General features: G+C 31.9%; 1 protein-coding gene across 5 annotated transcripts in view; it reads right to left on the reverse strand.

The window, feature by feature from the left end:
* Positions 1-14,650, reverse strand: part of ttyh1 (tweety family member 1) — a 52,292-nt gene continuing 37,642 nt past the window's right edge. For 3 of the 5 annotated variants that reach the window (XM_051131969.1, XM_051131968.1, XM_051131967.1), the window contains 8 exons: positions 14,520-14,595; positions 11,582-11,637; positions 9,916-10,008; positions 9,693-9,785; positions 9,394-9,533; positions 7,102-7,269; positions 4,319-4,397; positions 1-709 (listed from right to left, as the gene is read on the reverse strand). In XM_051131969.1, the coding sequence (XP_050987926.1) occupies positions 626-709; positions 4,319-4,397; positions 7,102-7,269; positions 9,394-9,533; positions 9,693-9,785; positions 9,916-10,008; positions 11,582-11,637; positions 14,520-14,595 (789 nt within the window). In that variant the 3' untranslated portion in view covers positions 1-625. Of the gene's footprint in view, positions 710-2,192; positions 2,229-4,318; positions 4,398-7,101; positions 7,270-9,393; positions 9,534-9,692; positions 9,786-9,915; positions 10,009-11,581; positions 11,638-14,519; positions 14,596-14,650 lie in introns of those variants that run through there. The other 2 variants (XM_051131972.1, XM_051131971.1) reach the window with 2 other exon arrangements.

The raw sequence follows: 14,650 nt of genomic DNA on the forward strand, positions 1-14,650 counted from the left end.
TCAGAGCCAGCAGAGGAAACGGACACCAGCCCTCAACAATGATTTACAGGTTCTTTTTTTTTTTTTCCTTTGATCATCAAAATGCATTAACAATCAAACGTTTATACAGTGAATATATATATTCATATATTTATATTATATAAATAAATAATCATATAGTATCAGAGGGTATACAAGGTAATACAGAATTGCCACTTATAAAATAGGGTCCTGTCAAATATTAAAAAAAAAAGAAAGGTGAAGAAAAAACTGCATAATCATACAAAGAAACTGTGCCATCGCCACTATGTATCTGTGAATACATATAACAATATAAAAACTTCAAAATAAAGTGGTTATACATTTAAAAATAGACCACTACTGTAACGTCAATACCATCTTGTTTCCACCAGCTATGTACAGCATGACACTAGAGGGAGAGGAAGTGACAGGATCGGACGACTAAATGAAGCACGTGGCTTTTTCTGTCATTCAACTTAAGTCTGTTACACCCAATGGTACTGACGTTACACACAGATATTTAACATCTAGAGTCTGAAATTAGTCTCTCGTCTCATAAAGTGTCCATCCATATGAAAACTAAACCTTGCTATATATCTTTCTTTTCTACTATACAGAAAAATAATTAGTGCGAGTACAAGTTTCTCGAATGGGACGGGTTGGAGTGTGATTGACTGCCGCCGTAGCCAGTCAGCATGCTGGGAGAGTACTGTACTTTCAGAAAACCATGTAGAATTAGGCAGAAGAGGAGCCCGATCCGCAAGCGGAGAAGAGAAAACAGAAAGAGAGAAAAAAGAAAAAATGTCATTAAAAAATTAAATACTAAGTGCATACTCATATACACATATCCTACCATTGTTTTCTCACAGTTATGTGTAAACCATTCACTAAACCCTGCTAAAACAGTATTCCCCCCTTTCAAGGAAAGTCTGTTCACTCGGCAGCCATATTTGCAACACCTCTGGTTAGCTCATCCAAGACCAAGTCCTATCTAAATGAAAGGGGAAATCCTGAAATCTCATTACAATATTTCAAAAGCAAAAAAATATTAAATTAACTGCAACATAAATGTTGTTCCTAATGCTCAATGATGTTAAAAAAGCTTATTTTTCAGTTCAGACCAGCCAATGCGCATGTGCAGTCATAAGTGTGAGGTTTTTATGGGAACCGGAGCTTCTAACAGTAGCTGCAGTGACACGATGACTTTACCAGCCAGCGATTGGCTGTTTTATTTACAAGGCGGGGCTATTCTGCGCAATTGCAGTTTCTCCCATTCATAAGTAATAGGAGTGAACCATATTTGTATATGGGCCATTCTACAGAATTGGTCCAAAGTCAATTTCCAAAAAAATCTGTATGTACACAAATTGTATAATATCCAAGGTACACATTTGTAGTAATTGTGCAGTTAATTCTTATATTGTATTTTCAGAAAGTCTTGATTGTAAATATATATTTTTTTCTATTTTATTAAAAAATTACATAATTAAATTTTTAACAATATTTCAAGTGTAATTTATGAGATTTGTTGTATTTTGAATTCAGTTTTTTTTTGGAAAAGGCAAAAAGTTGATCATACTGATTTCAAATGTAAGGATTTATTAGTTTGAAAATACACTGAATCAAACACTATCGTATATTATCGTATAATTCAGTATACTTTATTTCTGACAAAACATCCCATGTTTCGATAGTGACAGTAATGTTTTGGTAGCGACCACATCACATTACAGTATTTTAACCCACATACTAAAACACTAATAACACATACTATAATACAAATAAAATGCATAACTTTACTAAAATTTGTTTATTTCCCCTAAATATGAGAATTATGTGTTCCCTTTTGTCACTACCAAAACAATGATGAAATGTTTCAGTCATGAATGTTTCAGTAGTGACAATTCTATGGGACAACACCCCAGAAAAAACAACAACTATGTCACTACTGAAACCAAATGTTTCAGTAGTGCTGTTTGGGTAGTGACAATTTTAGATACTTTTGAAGCTAGCTCAAAGATGCTAATCAGCACATGTTTAGCTAGCACAGTTCTGGACAGTTGTACACATACAGAAGCTAAATGTTATGGAATAACTCCCAAAAAAGTGTGCTTAATTATAGAAAAACAGTGTTTGGTAGTGTTGTGTTGATGTTCCTTAAAGTTACACACAGAGTTTTGAACACATTTACCTCAAAATGATGGGGCCTATCTACTTGCACCTTGTAGCTGTGAGAGAGGGGAACACACAAACGTTTCCTGATCACGAATTTATAGGTATAGTTAAAATCAGTCTCAGCCAATAGACATACACATGTCTCAGTGACATGAAAAACGTGGGACACATTTTTATAAATAAAGTTTCATAATTTACAAAGAAAATATAATTTTTTTAACTTCACTTTTTAAAAGAATATATATATATATATATATATATATATATATATATTTATTATTATTTTTTTTTTAATAATTTTCCTAAGTTGAAATTTAGGGGTTAGGGTTCAGGACAGCCACCTCCCAACTGAAAGTTCCCAATAAATAATGATTGTATATATATTAAGCTTACTGATATTTTAAATATTATTGTGGGTTTCAATAGATAATAGATGGATCTTAATAAACATGTAAGATTTGAACACTTAAATGCTTTTTAAATGTGTTTTTTGGTTGCGGAACAGCAGTTTTCACCAATTCTGTAGAATGGCCTTTGGTAAAATGTGCTTAAAATGATTCAAACTAAATGGATATTGTTTCTCCATGAAATATGACAATGCTATTTATTCTGCAAATATTTCTATAAAATATAAATACATATTATGTCATAACATACAGTACTGTTGAATAGTTTAGGGTTAATAAGATTTTTTTATTTAAATAAAACTTTTATTTGAGAAATGTACGATGTTATAAAATAATTCTATTTACAATAAATTATGTTCTCTCGAATGTTTTATTCATCAAAGAATCCTGAATAGATCATGATTTCCACAAAAATATTAAGTAGCAGCTACTGGAGTGCCTCAGGGCTCAGTTCTTGGACCGCTTCTCTTTTCTATCTCCATGGCATCACTAGGTTCTGTCATTTAGAAACATGGCTTTTCATATCACTAGGGCTGCCCTCTAATTGTGACTAACCATTAGTTGATGAGAAGAGGCTTGGTCGACCAAAATTGTATTAGTCACTTAGTCACAGAAAAAAAAATTCCACAGGAAGTGGCGAAGTCATGCAGTCAGTGATGGACAGATCGTTAACGGCTGGTCTGTGTAGTAATATAGTACAGGTAATCTAAACGCTCGCCTATCATTCATTGACCTTAAATATGGCTTTTCATCTGAACGATGTATATAGTAGCAACTTTACATGGCAGCTTAATCTAATGTTAACCTAGAAAAATGTGCGCTATTGAAGTGTCTGTGCGGAGTGTGAAAGCTGAACATGTACATTAGTGCGCTTACTGCATGACAGATGGAAGCGCTGGTGCTGTCACTTGCTCCTAAAATATTCCGTCATTTTTGGTCATACAGATAAGAGTAATACATCTTTCGAATCTGTAAACACTCTTCATTAATTTGTGTGCACTCACAATAACAACAAAATCTTGCACTTTTGTAAAATAATGAAAGCAAATGGGATGCACTTTTTGCCATCTCTGTCTCTGTGAGCGTGAAACTTCGAAACTCTGTGCACTTGCCTTACAGATATGAAAAATATATCTATAGAGAGTGAAACGTCTACTTTTAAATGAACCAAGTCAAATAGAAAACAGATATTCTTAGATCATGTCATCTGTATGAAACATGCATACAGGTGCATCACTACTGCGGAGATGACGCGACAGTGACGCCGACTTCATCTCTTCATCTTAAAAACTAAGAAAGCACTAGTTTATCAATACATTATTAAAACGTTAATGCTGTCTCCTTGCTATTTATCTGCCGGTGCGCTTTTTGCATGCGTTATATTAGGCTATGTAGATAATTAAAGCCTTATTATTATGATTTATATGGTTATTAATAAATGTGTGACTAATAGCCAACTAATGCCTAGTCAGCCAGAAAAATCTTTAGTCGAGGACAGCCATACAAGGAGAACTTGAACTCTTGCAAAGGCTGGACTATTGCAATGCTCTCCTGACAGGTCTTCCAGCCAGTTCTATCAAAGTATGACGCATGGCGATTGGACAGTAATGTTTTAAGGCGGGGCTTAGTGAATGGTTATTAGGTCTGATCCGTGTGTCAGTCTGTTTGAATCTTTACACAATGAATCATGAGAATGCCACAGATTGCAGTGATGTGACAAAGACAAGGGAACTCACAGAGGGGGGTGGGGACTGCCTGTCACTCAAAGGCAGGTTCTCATAACCAGGGTTGCCATTGGAGGAAACGTTTGGAGTCCTGCATAGAGAAAGAGATTTGAGCAGAGAGGAACAAGGTGAAGGGGACAATGGAGAGGAGAGGAAGCGGACAGCAGAGAGATGGAAGAATGACATGCCACACCGAAGGGACACATGGAAAGATGTGAACCAGGATCCAGGGTGGAAACAGGAAGAGAAAAGGTGGAAGAGAGTTAGAGCGATGTGACATTTTCACTTTAAGAATCTTTTTTTCTGAAAGAATCTAAGAGAACATACAAGGAAATTTAAATGGAGAAGAGAATTCTATGATTAATGTATAATATAGAAGAATTTAGAATGTGGATTTACTTAAAAAAAAACAACAACCAAGCATTCATTTTAAAGCACAAAGAAATGTGAATGAAGTGAGAAGAAGTGTTCAGATCTAAATTTTATGAAAACAACTAATATGGTTTTTTAAAAAACAGAATAATTATAAGAGAGAAACAGGGAATGTTAAAAAGCAGGGAGAAAGAAACAGCAATAGATTTGAAAAGAGTGATGTAGTTTGGACAGCATGATTTTTGACAGCGGACAGAAATATCGGAGGGGGCGGGACTTTACCTATATTGTGCATCGTCTCTGATTGGTGGATCTATGTCTGTCTTGCAATGACGGACAGACCGATAGACAGACACACAGACAGACAGACCTCTGGACTCATGTCTGTTTTTTGGCTAGACTGTGCTTGACATGTAGACCTGTCTGTGTGTCTGTCTGTGTGTGCATGTATTTGTGTTCAGCTGTTTGTCTGTCTGTCTGTGCGCTCCATCTAACACCTGCCTGTCTACCTGTCTGTGTGTGACTGGAGCTTTATGTGTTTGCTTGTATATGCATGACACTTGTTTCTGTATTTTTATGTAAGCTTATCAATGTGTTTTAAAGTGCAAAGGTCATTCATAATGCAACCTTGATACATAACAGCTCAAGGAAGGAACTAGAATCTGTGATTTTTAATACCTAAACTTACATGGATGACTAGAGTTGCCACTTAAAAAAGAAATTAGTAATCATTTGATGAACTAATAAATAAAAATGTACAAAACTGTCCACTAAACATATATTTTACATTGTTATTTAATGTTTACATTTTTTTTTCTCCATTTGTTTTGTTTCGGTTTAAAAGCAGTAATATTTTGAATTATTACAAATTAAAATAATTTTAAAATGTAATTTATTACAAGACTGAATTTTCAGCATCATTACTCCAGTCTTCAGTGTCACATGATCCTTCAGAAATCATTCTAATATGCTGATTTGCTGCTCAAGAAACATTTCTTATTAATATCAGTGTTGAAATCAGTTGTGTTGCTTCATATTTTTGTGGAAACCATGATATATTTTTTTCAGGATTCTTTGATGAATAGAACAAAACAAGAAATTTGAAATAAAGTGTTTTGTAACATTATAAATGTCTTTGATCATTAACTTTTGATCAATTTTAATCCTTGCTAAATAGAAGTATTAATTAATTTTAAAATATTTAATTAATTAAAAAAAGGTACTGAGCCCAAATTCTTAACCACATTGCAGTATACCATATTGTACAAATAAAACATTGATAAATAATTTTGCTTAAATGCTTAATGCTTAAATGTATTATTATTATTATTATTATTATTATTATTTTAACTGAACTGAAGAAAAACAATCAAATGTTTTTTTAGTTGTATTTATTTCTACATTTAGCTAACCTGTTTAGCTAAATTTTAATCATTCTTTAATTTTAAATTAAAGATTTCAATATTATGTATTGTCAGTTTTAAAGGTGATTTATTATTTTATTGTTATATTTAACTTTAATTATTTTTTGTATGACTTAACGGTTATGAACGTGTATTTATTTGTCAGTTAATTTTTTTAAATTAATATTTTCATTTTCAATTTTTAAACTGATATTTTACTCTTTCATTTTATTTTTCAGTTTATTTTTAAGTGACACTCCTAGTACTCCAGACAATATTATAATTAAATGTATTCATTTTTTTCAAATGCATCATTTTATTTTTTACATTTAGCTAACCTGTTGAACTAAATTTTAATAATTCTTTAATTTTAAAGTTTTCAATATTATTCATTGTTGGTTTGAAATGTGATTTATTATTTTACTGTTATATTTAACTTTTTTTTGTATAATTTAATACTAAGTTAAGAATGTGTATTTATTTGTCAGTTTAACATTTTTTTTTATTAATATTTTAATGAATAAACTGATACTTGATTCCATCATATTATTTTTAGGGGGCACTCCTAATACTCCAGACAATTTTATAATCAATTTTATATTTTTTTTTTTTTCAATTGTATTATTTAATTTTGACATTTAGCTAAACTATTTAACTAAATTTTACATTCTTTAATTTTAATTAAACACAGAGTTTTCAATATTATATTTGTCAGTTTGAAAAGTGATTGTTATATTTAACCTTTTTTGTATAATTTAACAGTTACAAATGTGTATTTATTTGTCAATTTAACTTTTTTTAATTAATATTTTAATTTTGAATGAATAAACTGATATTTGACTCCATCATTTTATTTTTAAGTGGCACTCCTAGCACTCCAGACATTTTGATAAATAATTCAGGAAATAAATTGAGATTCTGCTGTTCGTGTCTGTGTGGATGATCTACAAAAGCTCGTGGTGGTTTATGGGTAGGGTCATTCTGTCTGTCTGTCTGTGTGTCTGTGTATGTGTTACTCACGGTAACGGAGGCGCGCTAGAAAAGGGGGGAGTCCAGCCGGCCCCCTGGTAACTATAGAAGGGGGGCAAGGCCCCTCGCTGGGAGCCCGTGGCCGTCTGTCTACGTGCCTGATGAGAAGTGAAGGGGTCCTCGCTTTCGCTGTCGGAGTCCTCGTAGTCCTCTGAATCGCTATGGCATCCAGTGAGAATTATGCAACAGAGAAAGTAAAAAAAGTCATGAAATAAGTAAACATTTTAGCTACTATAGGTTATATGCAAAACAAAGGCTTTAAAGATATTTATTAAAAAAATCTCTCTTAAGTATATACATGTAGATATTGTCATAAAATCAAATAATCCCAGTCTAGTAGTTAATCCTTTAATCTGTCTCGCTCCTCTTTGCCATTTCTGTAATCTATGCATCTGCCATCTACTGTTTGCACAAATGGAGTTTTACTGCAATTAAACACTGCAGCCACCTCTGATACTTCAAAGAATTGGATTTGCCAACATCAGGCACTTGACAGGAGTGTACCAAGTCGGGTTGAATCAATAGTAAGTGACTGAGCTTTCTGAACTAATGGCTATAGCGACATTAATACCATATCCAGATAAAAGGAGCGAAGTGCATTTAAGCACTAATGCCCTTAAGTTGAGATCATATTTCTCTCATCTGTGCATTGCTGATGAGAGCGGTTGTCGGTGTTTACCCTCTTACCGCAGGCCCATTTATGACAAACTATAGGGGAGTTGAGCCGACTCTGACCGAGCAGCCCACCTCCATTAACGTTCATCTGCTTTTGGTGATGGTGGATATTTGTTACTTCTTTTGCACTAAAAATCTAAAATTGTCAAGTTCACAGTGACAGATACATCCTAGGTAGAAGTTTGATGCATATGACATTCCTCAGGCTTGGGTCGCTGTGAAAGAATTTTTGTTTGTTAGTTTTTATTCTATAAAAAAAAAAAAAAAAAAAAAAAAAACATTTAAAGAAGTATGAACCCTCTGCATTCATAAATACAGTGGACTGCAAATGTCTGAGACCACATTAAAAAAATTCTAAAACTACTTAATCAAAACTATTTTAAAAAAAGGATATTAAAAATATGAAACAAAGAAAAATAATAATAATAAAATTTGTGAGGAAATAATTATTAATAATAATTATTATAGTAATAATTATATATGAATATATAATTATAATATAATAATTATAGTAGAATTAAATAATAATAGTAATAATAGTAATAATTATTTAAATCATACAGACGTGCAATTAAAATAAATATAAGAAAGTATTATTTCTTAGAAACCTATTTATTATATATTATACATTTTATTTATTACAAAATAAAATATATTTTATTTGTTTACCACATGCAAATGTGTGCAAAATATTAATTTTAAATCTCACCCCAAGTAAATATTTTAGGTTAAATAGATAAAATAAAATAAAATAAAATTAAAACAAAACAAAACAAAACAAAACAAGACACAATAAAATAAAATAGTGGCATGCAAATGTCTGAGACCACACTAAAAATGATGAAATTGTGTGTAAAATCATTTAAAATCTCATCCCAAGTAAATATTTTAGGTTAAAATGTTAAAATAAAATTAAATTTAATTAAATTTAAAAAATAGTGGCGTGCAAATGTCTAAGACCACATTCAGAATTTGTTATTTGTTAAAGTATAAAACCATTAACATGCAAATGTGTGCAAAATATTAATTTAAGGTCTCATCCCAAGTTAATATTTTAGGTTAAATGAATGAATGAATGAAAAGGTGGAAATACCAAATTGAGAAACCTGAGAAATTAGCTTTTTTTCTTATGAAAAAAATGTTATACATAATTTAAAATCTCATCCCAAGTACATATTTTAGGTTAAAGAGATCTGAATAAAATAAAATAAAATAAAATTAATTGTGCAAATGTCTGAGACCACATTAAAAAACGTGTTATTAAATCAAATCTAATAAACAAACAAACAAATATATAAATGAAACCCTGAATTAAACAAAAATACTGAGAAATTAGCTTTTTTCTTACTGAAATATAAAATATAATATATAATTTTAAGATTGAAGTAAATTGTAAATAATGTAAAATGATGTAGTTTTTGGTTTCTTTATATTTTTTTTATAAAAATATAGATATATTTACCATATGATATATAAACTATGTAATATGATATAACATTTACTTCAAAAGCAACCGATCAAAATAATTAACAGCCTGAACATAATCGGAAATGCCATCTGAATCAACAGCAGATGGGATGTTGGACGGGGTGGATGAATGAAGTTCACCTGTGGAAACTCCTCCAGGCTCCAGGGAGGGAGCAAAGAATAGCTGTGAACGCCAAAGCCGAGAGAAACGAGTACAGCGAAAGATAGAGCAACCCCTCCATCCCATCATAGCACAGGCCTTTTAGAGAGTCCACATAATCCTGAGAGAGTGACGTGAAAACAGAGAGTAGATTGAGACTATAATATAAAAAAGTATAGCTTATCACACTCAACCACAGAGTATTACTCTGTGGTTGAGCGTGGTTAACCACTCTGTGGTTACAGTCAGGCTGAGGTGGAAAACAGGTTGCTATGGTTACCTTGTTCAGCCCTCGACAGTTGAGAAGTGCTACCAGCTGGTGGAAGTTGCCCTCAGTGGCGTTGAGGATCTGCTGTACCTCCCTGAGTGACTTCTAAAAGGGAAAATAACACAGTAGCTAAACAGCACGTTGCATCCACTTTACTGTACGTCTGCTATTGATCTTTCCTGTCAGTGGCTGACATATTGTGGTATTGATGGCAATGAAAGCAGCGCTAACATACCTCTGCCTTTGGAAAGCGTGGGAGGGCGTCTCTCTCCAGACTGGAGAGGTGAGAGTGGATGCTGGAAAGCGCTCTCTGGGACTGGGTCAGTATCTTATGCCAGTTCAACAAACAGAATTTTGATGATTTAACTGAATTTCACAGGCTAAAAACAGTAATGGCATTTTTAATGCAGAATTCCCCTCAAGCCCTGTTACCAAGGTTATTACAGTTTACTTAAACTAAAACCATACCAGAAAAAAAATACATTTACAAATATTGTAAAGGTATTTATAATATACTATAAATTTAATTGAATACAAAATAATATAAATTTTATTTGTTTACCTGCATGTCATGTGACTAATAACATCAGAGAACCATGAACATGCAAATTTATGCAAAATATTAATTTAAAAATCCCATCCCAAGTAAATATTTTAGGTTAAAGAGGTTTGGATAAAAATAAAATAAAATAAAATAAAATAAAATAAAATAAAATAAAATAAAATAAAATAAAATAAAATAAAATAAAATAAAATAAAACAAAATCGTTATTCAATTTAATGTAATAAAAAAGGGATATATCATCTCAAGTAAATATTTTAGGTTAAAGAGATTTGGATAAAAATAAAATAAAATAAAATAAAACAAAATAAAATAATAAATAATTAAAAAAAAAAAACGTTATTCAATCTAATCTAATAAAAAAGGGATATCTTATCCCAAGTAAATATTTTAGGTTAAAGAGATAAAACAAAATTAAATTAAATTAAATTAAATTAAAATAAATAGTGACATGCAAATGTCTAAGACCACATTAAAAATGTGTTATTCAATCAATTTTTTTATTTGTAATTAAATAATAATTAAAAAAAATACAAAACAATGAAACATTTGCATCTAAAATCTATTTGTGAGGAAACTTTAAAGGGTTGATGAGCTGATAAAGGTTATAATTATTTAAATCATAAAGATGTACAACTAAAATAAATAAATAAATAAATATAAAATTAACAATGTATTTCATATATATCAACAATTAGCTAAAATAAGATTTAGTTAAAAATGACAAAAACACAAAACAAAATTACTAAAATTTTAAAAATATAAACGTTAAAAGTGACACTAAAATCACACTGCACACTACATGCATTTCAGCACTGAGCTTATTTTTAAAGAGGAAAATAGAGTAAAATGGCTTTTATAAGTCAATGTAATAACTTTCACCGGCTTTCAACAGTTGCATTATTTGTGGGTGTTATTAAAGGAAATATTCAATACACTTTCTTTTCTCTGTGGAGCAGCAGTTCTATTATGCAGCAGAAATGCTGTCGGTGTGAAACTGCCGGTTTGAAACTGGCTTAATATAATTTCGCTGTCCTTATGATTTCCTTTTATGACATCAAATTCCATTCTTCATTCATGAGCCCCTCTAAAAACACTGTCAGTCTAAGTCTTGATTACAAAATCTTGATTATAATGTCATAATCCTCTTTATTCTGTTCATCCCCACCGCGACATAAATGGCATTGCTTTTTAATCTTAATCTGTGCTTTGTGACGTCACTATAATTCTTTATATTTGGGGAATTCTGCCTTGTGATATCATTAACATTCTATTTTTTACTGCTTTAGTAATCTCTATGACATCACCGTCTACTGCATCATGTAACAAGATTGCGCACCTGTTGAAAAGGGCTGTTCATTTTCCTGCTGCAGGTTAGGTAATAATCCAAGATTTCTATTTAGAGAGAAAAGAGAGAGAGAATGAGAAAAATTAGATTGAAGACGTGAGTAAGACTGCGTATGTGTCAGATATGAAGGCAGATGGACAGTTGGACTTGTTCCAAAACTTACTGAGCTGTATCACCACCTACCGAGACAGCAGCCTTCCGAGGGCCGTTCATATAGAACGTGGTTTTGTATTCCACTGTGCTGCTTCTCCAATTTTTTTAATGTAAACAGTGATTTGTGCATTACAATGTTTTTTAAAAATGTGGCACTGAAGTTAAAATGTTTTATACACTCATTTTTTTTACATTCCATTTCCTGGTGTGTTGCGCTTTTATATGCAAAAATGCGCACTGTGTGAACAGCATTCTAACTGTCAGGGAAACGTATGGTGAATTTAATGAATTGCGTGAGTAGATTACATAGAAAGCCAATGCAAAGATGCAAACAGGCGCAAATTTGAGCCGGTCGACGCGATTACTGTGTACACGCAATGTACGCCTCAATCACGTCTTCTGCACAAATTCTAAAATTTCAACTCAAGCGGAAAATTCGCATTATGTTGCACAAGCTAATAAGCGTATAGCTTATTGACACATCCCGTTGTATCAGAATTTTTTTTATGCAAATATTTGCTTTGCGTTTGGTGTGTACACACCATAATAAGGGGGCATTTAAATGTTGCCGTTTTCAATTAGAAACAAAAAACTCTAAATGCATTTTGGCCATTCATTTACACAATAATGAAATTTTAGGGCCTTAAAATTAAAAAAAAAAATGTGCAAATGTGTGAAAATAGTGGCGTCATCCACGTGCATATTATTGTACGTGTTGAGTCTATAGGCATGTGCACAGGTGCACAGTGTTTCTTTTCACAGTGACATCGCCAACTGCTGGCCTGGCATGCATAATACATAATACCTACACTGTAACAAATGATGTGAATTTAACGGTAAAAGACTGTAAAATTGCTACAGTAAAAACCTGTTAAATAGTTCACAGTAAGTTTCCCTACGATATATACGCTGAAAAACTGTATTAGGCATTGCATGTAATTTTACGGTACTACACTGTAAAAAATAAAAAACACAATTTGTTGAGTCAGCTTAAAATAATTTGTTACCCTGCTGCCTTAAAATTTTCCAAAAAGTTCAGTCAACTAAAATAAGTTTAGTCAACTTGAAATGTTAAGTTGTACTAAGTAACAACTTAGATATTTGTGTTTGCTAAACTTAACAGCCTTAAAATTAATTTGAAGTTGATTCAGCGCAAATATCTAAGTTGTCACTTAGTATAATTTAACATTTCAAGTTGAATAAACTTTTTTTTGAGTTGACTGAACTTAAAATTTTAAGGCAGCCAAGTTACAAATTATTTTACGTTGACTCAACAAATTGTTTTTTTACAGTGTATACCATTTTTTGAAGTGAAAAAGAACATAAAATTTACAGTGAATAACCGTAAATTGACATTCCCAGAATTCTCTGTTACATTTTTTTTTTAAATTTGATGTTTGTTTGTTTTTTGTTGTTGTTAAAATAACTGTTTCTTAGATTTTTTATTGCATTATTTCAGTTTAGTTGTGTGTTACCATGATAGTGTTTAGTGTTTGTGTGAATGACACTGTGTATCTTCTATATAGCCAATATTTAAAAAGTGCTTGTGATGGACTTTGGTTTATCATGTGACTTTCTCATCACTACCTTTTGGTGGTTATCAGTGTATTACAAAGGTACAAAACAGATTTCATTAGTTCAGTAGGTTGTTACATTAACATTATATCAGCTAATGAAATTACAGTATTTAGTAAAACCAAACCGTAAAAGCAAAAACGCTGCTACCGTATTTTTTATGGTAAAATTCTGGCAACCACAGCTGTAAACCACTCAGTAAATTTTACATATTTTTTTATTTTTATTTTTTACAGTAGTTACTTTTCATGGAAAGTAAAGTGTTACATTACTTTTGCGTTACTTTTTAAATCCGGCCAGGACTTGCTTGTTTGTTTTTAATATAAAAAGTTCTATTTTTGGCCAATGTAAAAGCCCTTTCACACCAAAAACCTCAGGCTGAAGGAAAAGTAAATTCACGTCTGTACAGTAGAACACAGAAGAAGAAAGTTATTAGTTATTAGTATGGTTGAATTTGATCATCGAAGGTCAGCAGATACAGATCATATATTCACATCACATATTAAATACAATATAGTGGCTAATTTGTATGAATTTTTGCTTATTTTTTGTATATTTTTTTTGCTAAATTGTACATATTCTACGAGTTCCCCAATTCGTATGAATTCATCCAGTTACCTACTCCTAACCCCGGCCCTAGACAAACTCGTACAAAATAGCCACCACATAAAATATGTACAAATTGGTTGTGAGATAGCGTTGAGAATGCTGTGACGTTCCATTAGAATTTGTCTAAAATTTGGTATCTTAGCTGGTAGACAAAAGGTGCATTCACATTTACTGTTGCTTTTTTAAAATTTTTATTATTATTTTTTTATTTTAGCGAAATCCAGTTATTTTACTAACAATCCACACTATATCGGAAATTTTGTGTGGGTGTAAATGATTTCTCCACAGACATTTCATAGCAAATTTGCTGCTTCGAAAAACAAAAAGCTGCTTGGGTTGAAAGTGACTTCTGTGTGAGCTGCGCTTTGTGTATCACAACACTACTGACACTTGGCCTTTATTGCCTGCAAAATTTTGCAGAAAGTTTAATCTTAATCTATGCTAATATGCTAATATGACCGCACTTAATTAACCTGCCTTTTTGTACAGCCTTCACATTTGAACTGTAACTGATGCCCTACAATGCAGCCTACATAAGCAGCTTAGTAGGTTTTGAAACAGAGCAATTGTGTATGAAAGAGCTGTACTGCACCTGTGCTTGTCCTAGAGTTGAAGTGAGTGGAGTTAAGTACAAAAGTGTTTGGGTCAAAGCAAAAATCACTCAGCGCCTGAGAGAGAAAAAGAGAGAGAGAGAGAGAGAGAGAAAAGAGAGAGAGAGAGAGA

The sequence above is a fragment of the Labeo rohita genome, chromosome 16, assembly GCF_022985175.1.
Source record: "Labeo rohita strain BAU-BD-2019 chromosome 16, IGBB_LRoh.1.0, whole genome shotgun sequence".
Classification (NCBI taxonomy): domain Eukaryota; kingdom Metazoa; phylum Chordata; class Actinopteri; order Cypriniformes; family Cyprinidae; genus Labeo; species Labeo rohita.